Source organism: Salmo salar, chromosome ssa17 (genome assembly GCF_905237065.1).
Source record: "Salmo salar chromosome ssa17, Ssal_v3.1, whole genome shotgun sequence".
Lineage (NCBI taxonomy): Eukaryota > Metazoa > Chordata > Actinopteri > Salmoniformes > Salmonidae > Salmo > Salmo salar.
In genome coordinates this window covers 79,683,866-79,705,089 of record NC_059458.1, presented here as the reverse complement: position 1 = coordinate 79,705,089, position 21,224 = coordinate 79,683,866, and the positions used below count along the sequence as shown (strand labels likewise).

At 47.5% G+C, this 21,224-nt stretch overlaps 1 protein-coding gene across 1 annotated transcript in view; it reads right to left on the bottom strand.

Moving 5' to 3' along the window:
* The window catches only part of LOC106597163 (glutamate receptor-interacting protein 1), a 428,473-nt gene that overhangs the window by 2,145 nt on the left and 405,104 nt on the right, over positions 1 to 21,224 (bottom strand). The window contains exons 21-24 of the mRNA XM_045698664.1: positions 10,860 to 11,022; positions 8,427 to 8,465; positions 5,092 to 5,203; positions 1,606 to 1,839 (exon numbers count right to left, since the gene is read on the bottom strand). Coding sequence (XP_045554620.1) covers positions 1,606 to 1,839; positions 5,092 to 5,203; positions 8,427 to 8,465; positions 10,860 to 11,022 — 548 coding nt within the window. The remainder of the gene's footprint in view (positions 1 to 1,605; positions 1,840 to 5,091; positions 5,204 to 8,426; positions 8,466 to 10,859; positions 11,023 to 21,224) is intronic.

The window sequence follows — 21,224 nt, the reverse complement described above, 5'->3', positions numbered from 1 at the left end:
TGACAGGCTGTGTCTACTGACAGCATAACATGATTGATAGACTGGATGACAGGCTGTGTCTACTGACAGTCATAACATGATTGATAGACTGGATGACAGGCTGTGTCTACTGACAGTCATAACATGATTGATAGACTGGATGACAGGCTGTGTCTACTGACAGCATAACATGATTGATAGACTGGATGACAGGCTGTGTCTACTGACAGTCATAACATGATTGATAGACTGGATGACAGGCTGTGTCTACTGACAGTCATAACATGATTGATAGACTGGATGACAGGCTGTGTCTACTGACAGCATAACATGATTGACAGGCTGTGTCTACTGACAGCATAACATGATTGATAGACTGGATGACAGGCTGTGTCTACTGACAGCATAACATGATTGATAAGTGATAGACTGGATGACAGGCTGTGTCTACTGACAGCATAATATGATTGATAGACTGGATGACAGGCTGTGTCTACTGACAGCATAACATGATTGATAGACTGGATGACAGGCTGTGTCTGCTGACAGTCATAACATGATTGATAGACTGGATGACAGGCTGTCTACTGACAGCATAACATGATTGATAGACTGGATGACAGGCTGTGTCTACTGACAGTCATAACATGATTGATAGACTGGATGACAGGCTGTGTCTACTGACAGCATAACATGATTGACAGGCTGTGTCTACTGACAGCATAACATGATTGATAGACTGGATGACAGGCTGTGTCTACTGACAGCATAACATGATTGATAGACTGGATGACAGGCTGTGTCTACTGAGAGCATAACATGATTGATAGACTGGATGACAGGCTGTGTCTACTGACAGCATAACATGATTGATAGACTGGATGACTGGCTGTGTCTACTGACAGTCATAACATGATTGATAGACTGGATGACAGGCTGTGTCTACTGACAGCATAACATGATTGATAGATTGGATGACTGGCTGTGTCTACTGACAGTCATAACATGATTGATAGACTGGATGACTGGCTGTGTCTGCTGACAGCATAACATGATTGATAGACTGGATGACAGGCTGTGTCTACTGACAGTCATAATGTGATAGATAGACTGGATGACTGGCTGTGTCTACTGACAGCATAACATGATTGATAGACTGGATGACTGGCTGTGTCTACTGACAGCATAACATGATTGATAGACTGGATGACTGGCTGTGTCTACTGACAGCATAACATGATTGATAGACTGGATGACAGGCTGTGTCTACTGACAGCATAACATGATTGATAGACTGGATGACAGGCTGTGTCTGATGACAGCATAACATGATTGATAGACTGGATGACAGGCTGTGTCTGATGACAGTCATAACATGATTGATAGACTGGATGACAGGCTGTGTCTGATGACAATCATAACATGTCAGTACCAGAGCTTCATCATAAATGACGTTGTCAAAAAGCTCAAGTTGAAGACACACACACACGTAAGATGCGTCAGAACTTTCTTACCTTCTCAGGGATTTTAACCCCTCTGACGTTCCATGAAATGAAGTGATGTAAACAGTGTAAAGCAGCAGTACTCTGGCCCTGGAGGGGCTTGGTGGTGTTTTATCATCGTTACCTTGTGCAGCTCCACGGGGGTGGGCGACATAACGTCATTCATCTCCTGTTTCATCTTCCTCATGGCGAAGGCCTTGCGCCCCCCGTCGCTGGGCAGGGTGTTGGAGCGCGAGGACTGGTTGTACTGCGGCCGGGCTGCGCTGCGCTCCTGGAAGCTGGCCTGCCGACCCAGGTGGCTCCTCAGAGGAGCAGGGTCATGGTTCAGACTCAGACTGCTGCCTGACATAATGGTGGCCTGGAGGGGAGGGGGGAGGAGACAACGGGGAGGAGATGAGGGAGGGGACCGAGAGAAAAGAGAGAGGAGGAGAGGGGGGAGGGAGAGGGGGGAGATGGAGAGGAGGGAGGGAGGGAGAGAGAAGAGAGAGGGCGAGACGGAGGAGATGAAGGAGAGGGAGGAAAGGGGAAATGAGAGGAGAGAGAGGAGGGGGAGAGGGAAGGGGAGAGGCCAGAGAGGGAGAAAAGGGGTGATGAACTTCCAAAGTGAGATATGAAGTACAAGGTACGCTCATGGACATGAGAATTGTTCCAGGTGTAGAATGTGTTCAAGCAGTATGTCAAAGAGAAATGGTTTGATTGTAGAATAATAACATAGAAAGTTCCTGTTAGAGGAGATGGTTGGCTCATCATCATCACGACCCAATAAACAAACAAACAAAGACTGAAAAACTTCAAAACCCAAGACGCCTTGCAGCAACTGTCCCATCATGCTTTGCTCACACCGCCATGCCCATTGCCACATCATCATCATCACCACTCCTCCCTCTGATTGGACAGTAATGAGTGATGTCACTCAAACCACCAGACGTGGTAGTCTGATGTTTGTGACAAACAAGTGAAACTGAACACTGTTTCACCCAAGCTGATGCATAGAGGTGTTGCAGAAACAGAAAGAGTTTGGCAAACAACACACTGCCACAGTCTCCATGCACCAAGACACAAGGTACAGCGCTTTGACTCGAAATGGAAGATGTGTGATTCATTCCAACATACAATTTGCCAGTTTTCATGTTGACAAATGCAAAATGCTCTTCACTACTGACATGAATGAACAGACATGTTCATTTACAGCGAATGAGGAGCCACAGGGGATATCCAGTCCAAGTTGAGGTGACATTTAATTCAGTCAAGCCTCTTTGATTTAATGTCTCCAAACTGAAACCATAATTATTTCTCTTCATTCCAAACTAACCTCTGTGATTCACACGGTGTTACTTACTTCCTGCATTGACACTTCATTTCAAGGTTCATTTACAATGTATTGCTGAGCGTCAACACACCTCCAGGCAGCACTACGGATGCATGCCAAATGGCCCACTATTCCCTTCATAGCACAGGGCCCATGTAGTGTATAATATAGGGACTAGGACCCATGTAGTGGATAATATAGGGAATAGGGCCCACGTAGTGGATAATATAGGGAATAGGGCCCATGTAGTGTATAATATAGGGGATAGGGCCCATGTAGTGTATAATATAGGGAATAGGGCCCATGTAGTGTATAATATAGGGAATAGGGCTCATGTAGTGTATAATATAGGGAATAGGGCCCATGTAGTGTATAATATAGGGAATAGGGCCCATGTAGTGTATAATATAGGGAATAGGGCCCATGTAGTGTATAATATAGGGAATAGGGCCCATGTAGTGTATAATATAGGGAATAGGGCCCACGTAGTGTATAATATAGGGAATAGGGCCCATGTAGTGTATAATAAAGGGAATAGGGCCCATGTAGTGTATAATATAGGGAATATGGCCCATGTAGTGTATAATATAGGGAATAGGGCCCATGTAGTGTATAATATAGGGAATAGGGTGCCATGTAGTGGATAATATAGGGAATAGGGCCCATGTAGTGTATAATATATTGAATAGGGCGCCATGTAGTGGACAATATATTGAATAGGGCGCCATGTAGTGTATAATATATTGAATAGGGTGCCATGTAGTGTATAATATATTGAATAGGGTGCCATTTGGGACATATCCAATGAGTTTCAATATGCCAAACAACGTTTAAATGAGTAATGATCTCACCTTCATAAATGACAACATATGGTGTCATGTTGAGGTTTCGCTAGCGAGTCTGACTCACAATCAAGGATATTTCAACCTTGATAAATTCGTTTTACAAAGGGAAAAAATGTGTACGGTTGCCTCTACGTGAAAATGAACATTGTTTCCTAGTGGCGTGCCTTAAATACACAAGGATATATTTGCAGTTAGATTGTCCTATGTGTCCAGGCTTGCCTTGAGGACAGACCAGGGAGTGTTCAGCCTGTGGTTGGCCGTGGTTCTATAACCAGGGTAGATGGTCCTCTATGGATGTCCGACCATAGAGTCAGGGTTTGAATCTATAACCAGGGTAGATGGACCTCTATGGATGTCCGACCATAGAGTCAGGGTTTGAATCTATAACCAGGGTAGATGGACCTCTATGGATGTCCGACCATAGAGTCCGGGTTTGAATCTATAACCAGGGTAGATGGTCCTCTATGGATGTCCGACCATAGAGTCCGGGTTTGAATCTATAACCAGGGTAGATGGTCCTCTATGGATGTCCGACCATAGAGTCCGGGTTTGAATCTATAACCAGGGTAGATGGTCCTCTATGGATGTCCGACCATAGACACAGGGTTTGAATCTATAGCCAGGGTATGAATCTATAACCAGGGTAGATGGTCCTCTATGGATGTCGGACCATAGAGTCAGAGTTTGAATCTATAACCAGGGTAGATGGTCCTCTATGGATGTCCGACCATAGAGTCAGGGTTTGAATGCACCCCCAGGATCTGAGACAAGCTGCTGGTGATCATCAGAGGCTACACAACACCACCCGCAGCCCACTAGCATGAGAGAGAGAACAAGAGAGAGATAGAGAGAGACAGAGAGACAGAGAGAGAGAGAGAGAGAGAGAGAGAGAGAGAGAGAGAGAGAGAGAGAGAGAGAGAGAGGGGTGCCAGCAGTACAGGGACAGCACCAGGGTGCCACAGTGTCAGCTACAAGCAGAGAGGAAGCCCCAAAAAGGAAAAGGGTGTACCAAGTTTCTCTTATTCAGAAGCCTGTCTGGCTCGTCCTGGAAAGAGAAGGAGTGGTTACACACATCAACAGGAAGTGACATCATGCAATTGAAAAAAGAGAACTCCAAAACAGGAAGTGGAAGGGATGGGGATAGAAGAGGAGAAAGGTGAGAGTTGAGAGCTTTTCTTCACCAATATGTTACTGTATAAGTAAAGCCACTGGTCTAGAAGATACGTAGGTTTGTCAGTGTTGTGTTTGTATTGTGCTGTGATGAATGAAACTGTAGATGTCCTCAGCCATTTTAAATCTACTGTGATGAATGAAACTGTAGATGCCAGACTGGCCGCAAGTCTCCAGATCTTCCAGGGCCTGAGACCAGAAGTTATCTTCCTGGTCCGGCTCGGTTAGCATTGTACTGTGATGAATGAAACTGTACATGTATTCGGCCATTTTGGCTCCTTGTTACCTCCAGTTCCCTCAGGATGCCAGACTGGCCGCAGGTCTCTAGATCTTCCAGGGCCTGAGACCAGAAGTTCTCTTCCTGGTCCGGCTCGGTCCCGTCATGACCCACAGTGAACCTGGAGGGGGGAAAAGGTCAGAGGTTAACACCCCCAGTCAGCCAATCAGTGAGCAGTCAGGGCAGGCCACCACACTGATGAGGGCTGGTGACCACAACGTGTGGGCAGGGTGTCAATGGGCTGTGCAGGCAGAGCGAGTGGAGCAGTAAGTAGGTAGGTAGGTAGGTAGGGAGGTAGGTACATACAGTTGAAGTCAGAAGTTTACATACACTTAGGTTGGTCATTAAAAATCATTTTTCAACCACTCCACAAATTTCTTGTTAACAAACTATAGTTTTGGCAAGTTGGTTAGGACATCTACTTTGTGCATGACACAAGTCATTTTTCCAACAATTGTTTACAGACAGATTATTTCACTTATAATTCACTGTATCACAATTCCAGTGGGTCAGAAGTTTACATTCACTAAGTTGACTGTGCCAACTTGGAAAATTCTAGAAAATGATATCATGGCTTTAGAAGCTTTTGATAGGCTAATTGACAACATTTGAGTCAATTGTAGGTGTATTTGTGGATGTATTTCAAGTCCTACCTTCAAACCTTGCTTGACATCATGGGAAAATCAAAAGAAATCAGCCAAGACCTCAGAAAAAAAATATAGACCTCCCCAAGTCTGGTTCATCCTTGGGAGCAATTTCCAAACACCTGAAGGTACCACGTTCATCTGTACAAACAATAGTACGCAAGTATAAACATCACGGGACCAAGCAGCCATCATACCGCTCAGGAAGGAGACGCATTCTGTCTCCTAGAGATGAATGTACTTTGGTGCGAAAAGTGTGAATTAATCCCAGAACAACAGCAAAGGACCTTGTGAAGATGCTGGAGGAAACGGGTACAAAAGTATCTATATCCACAGTAAAACGAGTCCTATATCGACATAACCTGAAAGGCCGCTCAGCAAGGAAGAAGCTAGTGCTCCAAAACCGCCATAAAAAGCCAGACTACGGTTTGCAACTGCACATGGGGACAAAGATCATACTTTTCTGAGAAATGTCCTCTGGTCTGATGAAACAAAAATAGAACTGTTTGGCCATAATAAGCATCGTTATGTTTAGAGGAAAAAGGGGAATGCTTTCAAGCCGAAGAATACCATCCCAACCATGAAGCACGGTGGTGGCAGCATCATGTTGTGGGGGTGCTTTGCTGCAGGAGGGACTGGTGCACTTCATAAAATAGATGGCATCATGAGGCAAGAAAATTATGTATATTGAAGCAACATCTGAAGACATCAGTCAGGAAGTTAAAGCTTGGTCGCAAAGGGTCTTCCAAAAGGACAATGACCCCAAGCATACTTCCAAAGTTGTGGCAAAATGGCTTAAGGACAACAAAGTCAAGGTATTGGAGTGGCCATCACAAAGCCCTGACCTCAATCCTATAGAAAATTTGTGGGCAGAACTAAAAAAGTGTGTGCGAGCAAGGAGGCCTAAAAACCTGACTCAATTACACAAGCTCTGTCAGAAGGAATGGGCCAAAATTCACCCAACTTATTGTGGGAAGCTTGTGGAAGGCTACCTGAAACGTTTGACCCAAGTAAAACAATTTAAAGGCAATTTAACCAAATATTAATTGAGTGCATGTAAACTTCTGACCCACTGGGAATGTGATGAAATAAATAAGAGCTGAAATAAATAATTCTCTCTACTATTATTCTGACATTTCACAGTTGTCATGACGTTGGCCTCTTTTGGTACAGGGAGGACAGTTGACCCCTCCCTTTTGCACACAATCCACCCTGTGTGTAAAGGGTCGTAAAAACTCCTAAAATTCCAGGAGAGTCTCTGGCCACATGGCCCATAGAGAGACACAGGAAATTCTTCCAACTCATAGAATTGGAGAGCCAAGCGACATTTTGTGTTCTGGAGAAGGTATGGAAGATTGGTGAAGAATCCAGCTACGAACTGATCCGCTTGGTACAATTTTTGTGATACTCAGAAGAGACAATATAGCCATATTACCATAAAACTGTTTATATAATAGACTCAGTTTAAGACTTGCATCATATGGGTGGATGAAATGTATTAATAAGGATAAAGCTTTTTGTAAGACATTGAGATGCTATGTACTGATGTAATGTGATAGAATTGTATTTCTGTAACCAAATCTAACTCAGTCATAGGCACGCCCCCAGGGGACCCATACAGGACCAGGCGTCATTTGACAAGCTGTTCTATGGGCACTATAAAACACCCCCGGATTTACATTTCTTCAGACCAGGCCTACACTCTATGGCCAGAGGTTTGACCATCCAAGTACTCTACTGAAAGTTGAAACTATACCACGTGGTTAACTTTTAGACTATTGATACCGGCAGAATAAGAAACAAGTCTTTGATATTAATTATTAGTCTGCAGCTAAGTAAATTGGTGGTGTGTTTTGTGGTGTTGTGTTGTGTGGTCGTTATGTGTGGTGTTTGTTATGTTTGTGGTGTTTGGTTTGGTTGTTTTTGGTGTGTTGGTTGTGATTTTGTACGTTGTTTGTTTTTTTTTTTTGCTTGGTGTTGTGTGTGTTTGGTGGTGGTGGTGTGGTTGTGTGTTGTGTGTTGTTGTTTTTTTTTTTTGGTTTGTTGTGGTGTGTGTTGTGGTGTGTGGTGTGGAATTTTGTTGGGTGTTGGAAATGTGTGTGGTGGTGTGTTTTTTGTGGTGGTGGGTAGGTAGGTACGTGTGTATGTGGGTGGGTAGGTTCGTGTATGTGGGTAGATAGGTTCTGTACGTAAGTAGGTAGGTAGGAGAGGGCTGAGATATAGACACAAACAGAGAGGAGATAACACACCCCCATACAGTTTGGACACAAGGGAGACGGATGTGCACATGCTGGACCAAGGGCACGGAGATCCAGCTGGAGGTGTGTTTCAGAGACAGTTTGTTGAGGCTAAGGGCGACCAGTAGGGGTTAGGATTTCAGTTGGTTTGGGTTGAGAACGTTAGTGGTGGGAGGGAACAGCCCTGCCTTGTGCCATTCAGGTGAAGGTGGGATCGGGTGTTGGGGTACAGGTGAGTGTGTGTTGTGTTGAGGTTAGGAGAGAGACAAGGTGGCTTGCTTGGTTTAAGTGGGAGACTGGGAGGTTTCAGTGAGAGGATTGGGTTTGGGTTGGTTTGAGAACATTAGCGGTGTGAGGGTACATTCTTGCCCTGTGCCACCCAGGTTAGGGTTAGGTGAGGTTAGGGTTGGGTTGGTTTGAGAACTAAAGGGGTGTAAGGACACAGCCCTGCCGTGTGCCTCACCTGCTGTCAGTGATTTGGCCGGTGGGCAGAGTAGAAGCTCTGTCAAACGTTAAGGAAGAGAGGTACTTCAATCAACAATATTTCAAGAACACCAAGACACCAATTTGATTCCGTTTGAAACCCTTTCTGATGACGTTAATTGATGAATAATTCTGGTGAATCTCTGTACCTCCTTGATGATCATCTTTGAGCAATAGAGGAGAACCCCCTCAATAGAGGAGAACCCCCCCTCAATAGAGGAGAACCCCCCCTCAATGAGAGGAGAACCCCCTCAATAGAGGAGACCCCCCTCAATAGAGGAGAATCCCCCCCAATAGAGGAGAATCCCCCCCAATAAAGGAGAACCCCCCCTCAATAGAGGAGAATCCCCCCCCAGAGATATACACTAGTTATGAACCAGGAACATGTATCTATTAACACACTAGTTATGAACCAGGAACATGTATCTATTAACACACTAGTTATGAACCAGGAACATGTATCCATTAATACACTAGTTATGAACCAGGAACATGTATCTATTAACACACTAGTTATGAACCAGGAACATGTATCTATTAATACACTAGTTATGAACCAGGAACATGTATCTATTAACACACTAGTTATGAACCAGGAACATGTATCTATTAACACACTAGTTATGAACCAGGAACATGTATCTATTAACACACTAGTTAAATGAACCAGGAACATGTATCCATTAACACACTAGTTATGAACCAGGAACATGTATCTATTAACACACTAGTTATGAACCAGGAACATGTATCCATTAACACACTAGTTATGAACCAGGAACATGTATATAGTTATGAACCAGGAACATGTATATATTAACACACTAGTTACAGTATGAACCAGGAACATGTATCCATTAACACACTAGTTACAGTTGAACCAGGAACATGTATCTATTAGAACCAACATTTCTTCACATAGTTATGAACCAGGAACATGTATATATTAACACACTAGTTATGAACCAGGAAATATGTATCTATTAACACACTAGTTATGAACCAGGAACATGTATCTATTAACACACTAGTTATGAACCAGGAACATGTATATAGTTATGAACCAGGAACATGTATCTATTAACACACTAGTTACAGTATGAACCAGGAACATGTATCTATTAACACACTAGTTATGAACCAGGAACATGTATCTATTAACACACTAGTTATGAACCAGGAACATGTATATATTAACACACTAGTTATGAACCAGGAACATGTATCTATTAACACACTAGTTATGAACCAGGAACATGTATATATTAACACACTAGTTATGAACCAGGAACATGTATCTATTAACACACTAGTTATGAACCAGGAACATGTATCTATTAACACACTAGTTATGAACCAGGAACATGTATCTATTAACACACTAGTTATGAACCAGGAACACGTATCTATTAACACACTAGTTATGAACCAGGAACATGTATATATTAACACACTAGTTATGAACCAGGAACATGTATATATGAACACACTAGTTATGAACCAGGAACATGTATATAGTTATGAACCAGGAACATGTATATAGTTATGAACCAGGAACATGTATATAGTTATGAACCAGGAACATGTATCCTTTAGGTCATGTGAGGAGTTATTCTGTCCTATTCCTTGTTTTTGTTGATGTGATTCTTCAGCAAAACCAATAACCCCCCTTAGGGATCAATACACTATTCTACCACGAGACCTATTTGACCAGGGCTCAAAGAGAATTCTGTAAGGGCGCTTTGCTTTCATTTACACTTGAATCTCTTTGAAGATTTCAATACTGCCTAAAGTGATAGTTTTTCCACTGTGCTGAGTCACATCCTCAGCTATGATTATTCTCCATTGGATACCAAGCTATCACTTTAGCCCTGATATGTTCCATAAAGAACTAGATTAACTGAGGGAACATCTGAGGCCAGAGGGGAAACTATAAACAGGAACAGAGAACAGCTTTGATAGTACAGAAACTTTGATAAGCTTTGATATCAGTCCACAGGAAGAAGAACAAATCTGTGTTCTGTACTTCCTGTCCCCTTTTGTACTTTATTCATAAGCTTCTAAAAGGGATTTATGATAGAAGATATGCTAATGACTGAATTATAAAGAGCTTCTTTATCAAACACAAACAGCTGTTAGCCAAGGTCAAGTTCAAATAGCAGCTGTATTATCAGTAGTATGTACACATACTAGTAATATTTCACTAATAGTACTTTAAAGTTGTAGTGTTTCTGGGCTGCCATTGTGTACGGTGTGTGTGTGTATGTTTAGCGGCAGGGAATTCAGAACAATCACTGAAATATGACTGAGGTGTTTGACAGTGGGTTGCAAGATAAAGGGCCAGTGGTGGTGTTGCTGAGAGGTCAAGGGTTAGAGGTTCAGAGGTTAAAGGTGAGAACAGGGTTGAATGTACCCGCCGGCGGTGGGTCTGTCCCATTCGTCATCGCTGAGGCCGAGGTCTGCCAGGATGTTGTGTCTCTGGCGGGTGCTGACAGGGGACAGGCTGCCCTGGCTGGGCTTGGCGTTCCTCCACTCATGGCTGTGGAAGCTGTAGCCAGACGCCTGGAAACCTGGGGCTGGGACGGGATACATACACACACGACAAGACGATGTTAGCCCACTGAGCTAAAGTCTAGAGCTAACACAGTCTTTCAGGTATCAGAAGTTTCCTCCTCACATGAGCATAGTTCAGTCAAAACCCTCCATTACATCTCCACTGTATGTACCTGTCGTGCTACAGCCACTCACTGGTGATCATGTAATACAACACCTTGGTGAATGGATCTTCCAGTCATTGAACGGTTTTCCTGTAGAACTAGTTGGTCCATATGAATTGAGTGTTAGAGCGTGTGTGGAATTCTGTGAAATTCTCTCAAACTGTCTCTCTCTCTCTCTCTCTCTCTCTCTCTCGCTCTCTCTCTCTCTCTCGCTCTCTCTCAATTCAATTCAATTCAATTGACTTTATTGACATGGCAAGTTCATTATTACTTACATTGTCAAAGTATACATATCGAAAAATTTAAATAAAATAAAAATATATATTTATATATATATAAAATATATATATATTTATATATAAATAAATGGTGGGACCAACATCAATAATAGTGGACATGGGATTACCATTAACAACAATTACAACAACAATATTAATCAGAACAACAATACATTAAAGTGATGGTAGTAGACCAGTGTCAACATGACTGAGAAGACACATGACGTGGCTGACAAAACTGCACATTTTGGCTTTTTCACCCAATAAATATTAGATTTTGTCTTCATCTTTTATAGTTTCAAATTCTTTGTATTGAATTATAATTTTGGGAAATAAATATTATCTTATTTCTGAGTATTTGTCACAGTGTAATAGGAAATGCAGCTCTGTCTCTACCTCTCCCCTGGAGCAGACGACCGGTGACGACCGGTCTCTATAGCCAGACTGCCCTCTCTGGGCAGCCAGGTTTGTCTGTGACGACCGGTCTCTATAGCCAGACTGTCCTCTCTGGGCAGCCAGGTTTGTCTGTGACGACCGGTCTCTATAGCCAGACTGTCCTCTCTGGGCAGCCAGGTTTGTCTGTGACGACCGGTCTCTATAGCCAGACTGTCCTCTCTGGGCAGCCAGGTTTGTCTGTGACGACCGGTCTCTATAGCCAGACTGTCCTCTCTGGGCAGCCAGGTTTGTCTGTGACGACCGGTCTCTATAGCCAGACTGCCCTCTCTGGACAGCCAGGTTTGTCTGTGACGACCTGTCTCTATAGCCAGACTGTCCTCTCTGGGCAGCCAGGTTTGTCTGTGACGACCGGTCTCTATAGCCAGACTGTCCTCTCTGGGCAGCCAGGTTTGTCTGTGACGACCGGTCTCTATAGCCAGACTGTCCTCTCTGGGCAGCCAGGTTTGTCTGTGACGACCGGTCTCTATAGCCAGACTGTCCTCTCTGGGCAGCCAGGTTTGTCTGTGACGACCTGTCTCTATAGCCAGACTGCCCTCTCTGGGCAGCCAGGTTTGTCTGTGACGACCAGTCTCTATAGCCAGACTGTGCTCACTGAGTCTGTACCTGGTCAGTGTTTTCCTCAGTTTTCTATCAGTCACAGTGGTCAGATAGTCTGCCACCATGTACTGTCTGTTTAGAGACAAATAGCATTGAAGTTTACTTAGATTTTTTGTGGTGTCTTTCCAATGGTGTGTTCTAATAGAACTGTGTCCAAATAGAATTTATATTTGTCATCCTGATTTCCAGACCTTTTTTGGAATATCATTATATTTGGTTTTTTTAGGTAAACGGTCAGAGCCCAGGTCTGACAGAACCTGTGGTTAACGGTCAGAGCCCAGGTCTGACAGAACCTGTGATTAACGGTCAGAGCCCAGGTCTGACAGAACCTGTGGTTAATGGTCAGAGCCCAGGACTGACAGAACCTGTGGTTAACGGTCAGAGCCCAGGTCTGACAGAACCTGTGGTTAACGGTCAGAGCCCAGGTCTGACAGAACCTGTGGTTAATGGTCAGAGCCCAGGTCTGACAGAACCTGTGATTAACGGTCAGAGCCCAGGTCTGACAGAACCTGTGGTTAATGGTCAGAGCCCAGGACTGACAGAACCTGTGATTAACGGTCAGAGTCCAGGTCTGACAGAACCTGTGGTTAACGGTCAGAGCCCAGGTCTGACAGAACCTGTGGTTAACGGTCAGAGCCCAGGACTGACAGAACCTGTGATTAACGGTCAGAGCCCAGGTCTGACAGAACCTGTGGTTAACGGTCAGAGCCCAGGTCTGACAGAACCTGTGGTTAACGGTCAGAGGCCAGGTCTGACAGAACCTGTGATTAACGGTCAGAGCCCAGGACTGACAGAACCTGTGGTTAACGGTCAGAGCCCAGGACTGACAGAACCTGTGGTTAACGGTCAGAGCCCAGGTCTGACAGAACCTGTGATTAACGGTGAGAGCCCAGGTCTGACAGAACCTGTGGTTAACGGTCAGAGCCCAGGACTGACAGAACCTGTGATTAACGGTCAGAGCCCAGGTCTGACAGAACCTGTGGTTAACGGTCAGAGCCCAGGTCTGACAGAACCTGTGATTAACGGTCAGAGCCCAGGTCTGACAGAACCTGTGATTAACGGTCAGAGCCCAGGACTGACAGAACCTGTGGTTAACGGTCAGAGTCCAGGACTGACAGAACCTGTGGTTAACGGTCAGAGCCCAGGACTGACAGAACCTGTGGTTAACGGTCAGAGCCCAGACAGAACCTGTGATTAATGGTCAGAGCCCAGGTCAGACAGAACCTGTGGTTAACGGTCAGAGCCCAGGTCTGACAGAACCTGTGATTAACGGTCAGAGCCCAGGTCTGACAGAACCTGTGGTTAACGGTCAGAGCCCAGGTCTGACAGAACCTGTGATTAACGGTCAGAGCCCAGACAGAACCTGTGGTTAACGGTCAGAGCCCAGGTCTGACAGAACCTATGGTTAACGGTCAGAGCCCAGGTCTGACAGAACCTGTGGTTAACGGTCAGAGCCCAGGTCTAACAGAACCTGTGGTTAACGGTCAGAGCCCAGGTCTGACAGAACCTGTGATTAACTGTCAGAGCCCAGACAGAACCTGTGATTAACGGTCAGAGCCCAGGACTGACAGAACCTGTGGTTAACGGTCAGAGTCCAGACAGAACCTGTGGTTAACGGTCAGAGCCCAGACAGAACCTGTGATTAACGGTCAGAGCCCAGGTCTGACAGAACATGTGATTAACGGTCAGAGCCCAGACAGAACCTGTGATTAACAGTCAGAGCCCAGGTCTGACAGAACCTGTGGTTAACGGTCAGAGCCCAGACAGAACCTGTGATTAACAGTCAGAGCCCAGGTCTGACAGAACCTGTGATTAACGGTCAGAGCCCAGGTCTGACAGAACCTGTGGTTAACGGTCAGAGCCCAGGTCTGACAGAACCTGTGGTTAACGGTCAGAGCCCAGGTCTGACAGAACCTGTGGTTAATGGTCAGAGCCCAGGTCTGACAGAACCTGTGATTAACGGTCAGAGCCCAGGTCTGACAGAACCTGTGGTTAATGGTCAGAGCCCAGGACTGACAGAACCTGTGGTTAACGGTCAGAGCCCAGGTCTGACAGAACCTGTGGTTAACGGTCAGAGCCCAGGTCTGACAGAACCTGTGATTAACGGTCAGAGCCCAGGTCTGACAGAACCTGTGGTTAACGGTCAGAGCCCAGGTCTGACAGAACCTGTGGTTAACGGTCAGAGGCCAGGTCTGACAGAACCTGTGATTAACGGTCAGAGCCCAGGACTGACAGAACCTGTGGTTAACGGTCAGAGCCCAGGTCTGACAGAACCTGTGGTTAACGGTCAGAGCCCAGGTCTGACAGAACCTGTGGTTAACGGTCAGAGCCCAGGACTGACAGAACCTGTGATTAACGGTCAGAGCCCAGGTCTGACAGAACCTGTGGTTAACGGTCAGAGCCCAGGTCTGACAGAACCTGTGGTTAACGGTCAGAGCCCAGGTCAGACAGAACCTGTGATTAACGGTCAGAGCCCAGGACTGACAGAACCTGTGGTTAACGGTCAGAGTCCAGGACTGACAGAACCTGTGGTTAACGGTCAGAGCCCAGGTCAGACAGAACCTGTGATGAACGGTCAGAGCCCAGGTCTGACAGAACCTGTGATGAACGGTCAGAGCCCAGGTCTAACAGAACCTGTGGTTAACGGTCAGAGCCCAGGTCTGACAGAACCTGTGATTAACGGTCAGAGCCCAGACAGAACCTGTGATTAATGGTCAGAGCCCAGGTCAGACAGAACCTGTGGTTAACGGTCAGAGCCCAGGTCTGACAGAACCTGTGATTAACGGTCAGAGCCCAGGTCTGACAGAACCTGTGGTTAACGGTCAGAGCCCAGGTCTGACAGAACCTGTGATTAACGGTCAGAGCCCAGACAGAACCTGTGGTTAACGGTCAGAGCCCAGGTCTGACAGAACCTGTGGTTAACGGTCAGAGCCCAGGTCTGACAGAACCTGTGGTTAACGGTCAGAGCCCAGGTCTAACAGAACCTGTGGTTAACGGTCAGAGCCCAGGTCTGACAGAACCTGTGATTAACTGTCAGAGCCCAGACAGAACCTGTGATTAACGGTCAGAGCCCAGGACTGACAGAACCTGTGGTTAACGGTCAGAGTCCAGACAGAACCTGTGGTTAACGGTCAGAGCCCAGACAGAACCTGTGATTAACGGTCAGAGCCCAGGTCTGACAGAACATGTGATTAACGGTCAGAGCCCAGACAGAACCTGTGATTAACAGTCAGAGCCCAGGTCTGACAGAACCTGTGGTTAACGGTCAGAGCCCAGACAGAACCTGTGATTAACAGTCAGAGCCCAGGTCTGACAGAACCTGTGATTAACGGTCAGAGCCCAGGTCTAACAGAACCTGTGGTTAACGGTCAGAGCCCAGACAGAACCTGTGGTTAACGGTCAGAGTCCAGGACTGACAGAACCTGTGATTAACGGTCAGAGCCCAGGTCTGACAGAACCTGTGGTTAACGGTCAGAGCCCAGGTCTGACAGAACCTGTGATTAACGGTCAGAGCCCAGGTCTGACAGAACCTGTGGTTAACGGTCAGAGCCCAGGTCTGACAGAACCTGTGATTAACGGTCAGAGCCCAGGTCTGACAGAACCTGTGGTTAACGGTCAGAGCCCAGGTCTGACAGAACCTGTGATTAACGGTCAGAGCCCAGGTCTGACAGAACCTGTGGTTAACGGTCAGGGCCCAGGTCTGACAGAACCTGTGATTAACGGTCAGAGCCCAGGTCTGACAGAACCTGTAATTAACGGTCAGAGCCCAGGTCTGACAGAACCTGTGATTAACGGTCAGAGCCCAGGTCTGACAGAACCTGTGATTAACGGTCAGAGCCCAGGTCTGACAGAACCTGTGGTTAACGGTCAGAGCCCAGGTCTGACAGAACCTGTGGTTAACGGCCAGAGCCCAGGTCTGACAGAACCTGTGATTAACGGTCAGAGCCCAGGTCTGACAGAACCTGTGGTTAACGGTCAGAGCCCAGGTCTGACAGAACCTGTGATTAACGGTCAGAGCCCAGGTCGACAGAACCTGTGGTTAACGGTCAGAGCCCAGGTCTGACAGAACCTGTGGTTAACGGTCAGAGCCCAGGTCTGACAGAACCTGTGATTAACGGTCAGAGCCCAGCTGACAGAACCTGTGATTAACGGTCAGAGCCCAGGTCTGACAGAACCTGTGATTAACGGTCAGAGCCCAGGTCTGACAGAACCTGTGGTTAACGGTCAGAGCCCAGGTCTGACAGAACCTGTGATTAACGGTCAGAGCCCAGGTCTGACAGAACCTGTGATTAACGGTCAGAGCCCAGGTCTGACAGAACCTGTGATTAACGGTCAGAGCCCAGGTCTGACAGAACCTGTGATTAACGGTCAGAGCCCAGGTCAGACAGAACCTGTGGTTAACGGTCAGAGCCCAGGTCTGACAGAACCTGTGGTTAACGGTCAGAGCCCAGGTCTGACAGAACCTGTGATTAACGGTCAGAGCCCAGCACAGAACCTGTGATTAACGGTCAGAGCCCAGGTCTGACAGAACCTGTGATTAACGGTCAGAGCCCAGGTCTGACAGAACCTGTGATTAACGGTCAGAGCCCAGGTCTGACAGAACCTGTGATTAACGGTCAGAGCCCAGGTCTGACAGAACCTGTGATTAACGGTCAGAGCCCAGGTCTGACAGAACCTGTGATTAACGGTCAGAGCCCAGGTCTGACAGAACCTGTGGTTAACGGTCAGAGCCCAGGTCTGACAGAACCTGTGATTAACGGTCAGAGCCCAGGTCTGACAGAACCTGTGGTTAACGGTCAGAGCCCAGGTCTGACAGAACCTGTGATTAACGGTCAGAGCCCAGGACTGACAGAACCTGTGATTAACGGTCAGAGCCCAGGTCTGACAGAACCTGTGATTAACGGTCAGAGCCCAGGTCTGACAGAACCTGTGGTTAACGGTCAGAGCCCAGGTCTGACAGAACCTGTGATTAACGGTCAGAGCCCAGGACTGACAGAACCTGTGATTAACGGTCAGAGCCCAGGTCTGACAGAACCTGTGATTAACGGTCAGAGCCCAGGTCTGACAGAACCTGTGATTAACGGTCAGAGCCCAGGTCTGACAGAACCTGTGGTTAACGGTCAGAGCCCAGGTCTGACAGAACCTGTGGTTAACGGTCAGAGCCCAGGTCTGACAGAACCTGTGATTAACGGTCAGAGCCCAGGTCTGACAGAACCTGTGATTAACGGTCAGAGCCCAGGACTGACAGAACCTGTGGTTAACGGTCAGAGTCCAGACAGAACCTGTGATTAACAGTCAGAGCCCAGGTCTGACAGAACCTGTGGTTAACGGTCAGAGCCCAGACAGAACCTGTGATTAACAGTCAGAGCCCAGGTCTGACAGAACCTGTGATTAACGGTCAGAGCCCAGGTCTGACAGAACCTGTGATTAACGGTCAGAGCCCAGGACTGACAGAACCTGTGGTTAACGGTCAGAGCCCAGGTCAGACAGAACCTGTGGTTAACGGTCAGAGCCCAGGCGACAGAACCTGTGGTTAACGGTCAGAGCCCAGGTCTGACAGAACCTGTGGTTAACGGTCAGAGCCCAGGTCTGACAGAACCTGTGGTTAACGGTCAGAGCCCAGGTCTGACAGAACCTGTGGTTAACGGTCAGAGCCCAGGTCTACAGAACCTGTGATTAACGGTCAGAGCCCAGGTCTGACAGAACCTGTGGTTAACGGTCAGAGCCCAGGTCTGACAGAACCTGTGGTTAACGGTCAGAGCCCAGGTCTAACAGAACCTGTGGTTAACGGTCAGAGCCCAGGTCAGACAGAACCTGTGGTTAACGGTCAGAGCCCAGGTCTGACAGAACCTGTGATTAACTGTCAGAGCCCAGACAGAACCTGTGATTAACGGTCAGAGCCCAGGACTGACACAACCTGTGGTTAACGGTCAGAGCCCAGACAGAACCTGTGGTTAACGGTCAGAGCCCAGACAGAACATGTGATTAACGGTCAGAGCCCAGACAGAACAAGTGATTAACGGTCAGAGCCCAGGTCTGACAGAACCTGTGATTAACGGTCAGAGCCCAGACAGAACCTGTGGTTAACGGTCAGAGCCCAGGTCTGACAGAACCTGTGGTTAACGGTCAGAGCCCAGGACTGACAGAACCTGTGGTTAACGGTCAGAGTCCAGGACTGACAGAACCTGTGATTAACGGTCAGAGCCCAGGTCTGACAGAACCTGTGGTTAACGGTCAGAGCCCAGGTCTGACAGAACCTGTGATTAACGGTCAGAGCCCAGGTCTGACAGAACCTGTGATTAACGGTCAGAGCCCAGACAGAACCTGTGGTTAACGGTCAGAGCCCAGACAGAACCTGTGATGAACGGTCAGAGCCCAGGTCAGACAGAACCTGTGATGAACGGTCAGAGCCCAGGTCTAACAGAACCTGTGGTTAACGGTCAGAGCCCAGGTCTGACAGAACCTGTGATTAACGGTCAGAGCCCAGACAGAACCTGTGATTAATGGTCAGAGCCCAGGTCAGACAGAACCTGTGGTTAACGGTCAGAGCCCAGGTCTGACAGAACCTGTGGTTAACGGTCAGAGTTCAGACAGAACCTGTGGTTAACGGTCAGAGCCCAGACAGAACCTGTGGTTAACGGTCAGAGCCCAGGTCTGACAGAACCTGTGATTAACAGTCAGAGCCCAGACAGAACAAGTGATTAACGGTCAGAGGCCAGGTCTGACAGAAACTGTGATTAACGGTCAGAGCCCAGACAGAACCTGTGATTAACGGTCAGAGCCCAGACAGAACCTGTGATTAACGGTCAGAGCCCAGGTCTAACAGAACCTGTGGTTAACGGTCAGAGCCCAGGTCTGACAGAACCTGTGGTTAACGGTCAGAGCCCAGGTCTGACAGAACCTGTGGTTAACGGTCAGAGCCCAGGTCTAACAGAACCTGTGGTTAACGGTCAGAGCCCAGGTCAGACAGAACCTGTGGTTAACGGTCAGAGCCCAGGTCTGACAGAACCTGTGATTAACTGTCAGAGCCCAGACAGAACCTGTGATTAACGGTCAGAGCCCAGGACTGACAGAACCTGTGGTTAACGGTCAGAGTCCAGACAGAACCTGTGGTTAACGGTCAGAGCCCAGACAGAACCTGTGATTAACGGTCAGAGCCCAGGTCTGACAGAACCTGTGATTAACGGTCAGAGCCCAGACAGAACAAGTGATTAACGATCAGAGCCCAGGTCTGACAGAACCTGTGATTAACGGTCAGAGCCCAGACAGAACCTGTGGTTAACGGTCAGAGCCCAGGTCTAACAGAACCTGTGGTTAACGGTCAGAGCCCAGGACTGACAGAACCTGTGGTTAACGGTCAGAGCCCAGGTCTGACAGAACCTGTGATTAACTGTCAGAGCCCAGACAGAACCTGTGATTAACGGTCAGAGCCCAGGTCTAACAGAACCTGTGGTTAACGGTCAGAGCCCAGACAGAACCTGTGATTAACGGTCAGAGTCCAGACAGAACCTGTGGTTAACGGTCAGAGCCCAGGTCTGACAGAACCTGTGGTTAACGGTCAGAGCCCAGGTCTAACAGAACCTGTGGTTAACGGTCAGAGCCCAGGTCTGACAGAACCTGTGATTAACGGTCAGAGCCCAGACAGAACCTGTGGTTAACGGTCAGAGCCCAGGTGTGACAGAACCTGTGATGAACGGTCAGAGCTCAGGACTGACAGAACCTGTGAAGACGATCTAGGTGCTGCTGTAACCCCTCTTTAGTGGGAGACAGCAGCACCAGGTCATCTGTCTACAGCAGACCCTCTTTAGTGGGAGACAGCAGCACCAGGTCATCTGTCTACAGCAGACCCTCTTTAGTGGGAGACAGCAGCACCAGGTCATCTGTGTACAGCAGACCCTCTTTAGTGGGAGACAGCAGCACCAGGTCATCTGTCTACAGCAGACCCTCTTTAGTGGGAGACAGCAGCACCAGGTCATCTGTCTACAGCAGACCCTCTTTAGTGGGAGACAGCAGCACCAGGTCATCTGTCTACAGCAGACCCTCTTTAGTGGGAGACAGCAGCACCAGGTCATCTGCGTACAGCAGACCCTCTTTAGTGGGAGACAGCAGCACCAGGTCATCTGCCTACAGCAGACCCTCTTTAGTGGGAGACAGCAGCACCAGGTCATCTGTCTACAGCAGACCCTCTTTAGTGGGAGACAGCAGCACCAGGTCATCTGTCTACAGCAGACCCTCTTTAGTGGGAGACAGCAGCACCAGGTCATCTGCGTACAGCAGACCCTCTTTAGTGGGAGACAGCAGCACCAGGTCATCTGCATACAGCAGACCCTCTTTAGTGGGAGACAGCAGCACCAGGTCATCTGCGTACAGCAGACCCTCTTTAGTGGGAGACAGCAGCACCAGGTCATCTGTCTACAGCAGACCCTCTTTAGTGGGAGACAGCAGCACCAGGTCATCTGTCTACAGCAGACCCTCTTTAGTGGGAGACAGCAGCACCAGGTCATCTGTCTACAGCAGACCCTCTTTAGTGGGAGACAGCAGCACCAGGTCATCTGTCTACAGCAGACCCTCTTTAGTGGGAGACAGCAGCACCAGGTCATCTGCGTACAGCAGACCCTCTTTAGTGGGAGACAGCAGCACCAGATCATCTGTCTACAGCAGACCCTCTTTAGTGGGAGACAGCAGCACCAGGTCATCTGCGTACAGCAGACCCTCTTTAGTGGGAGACAG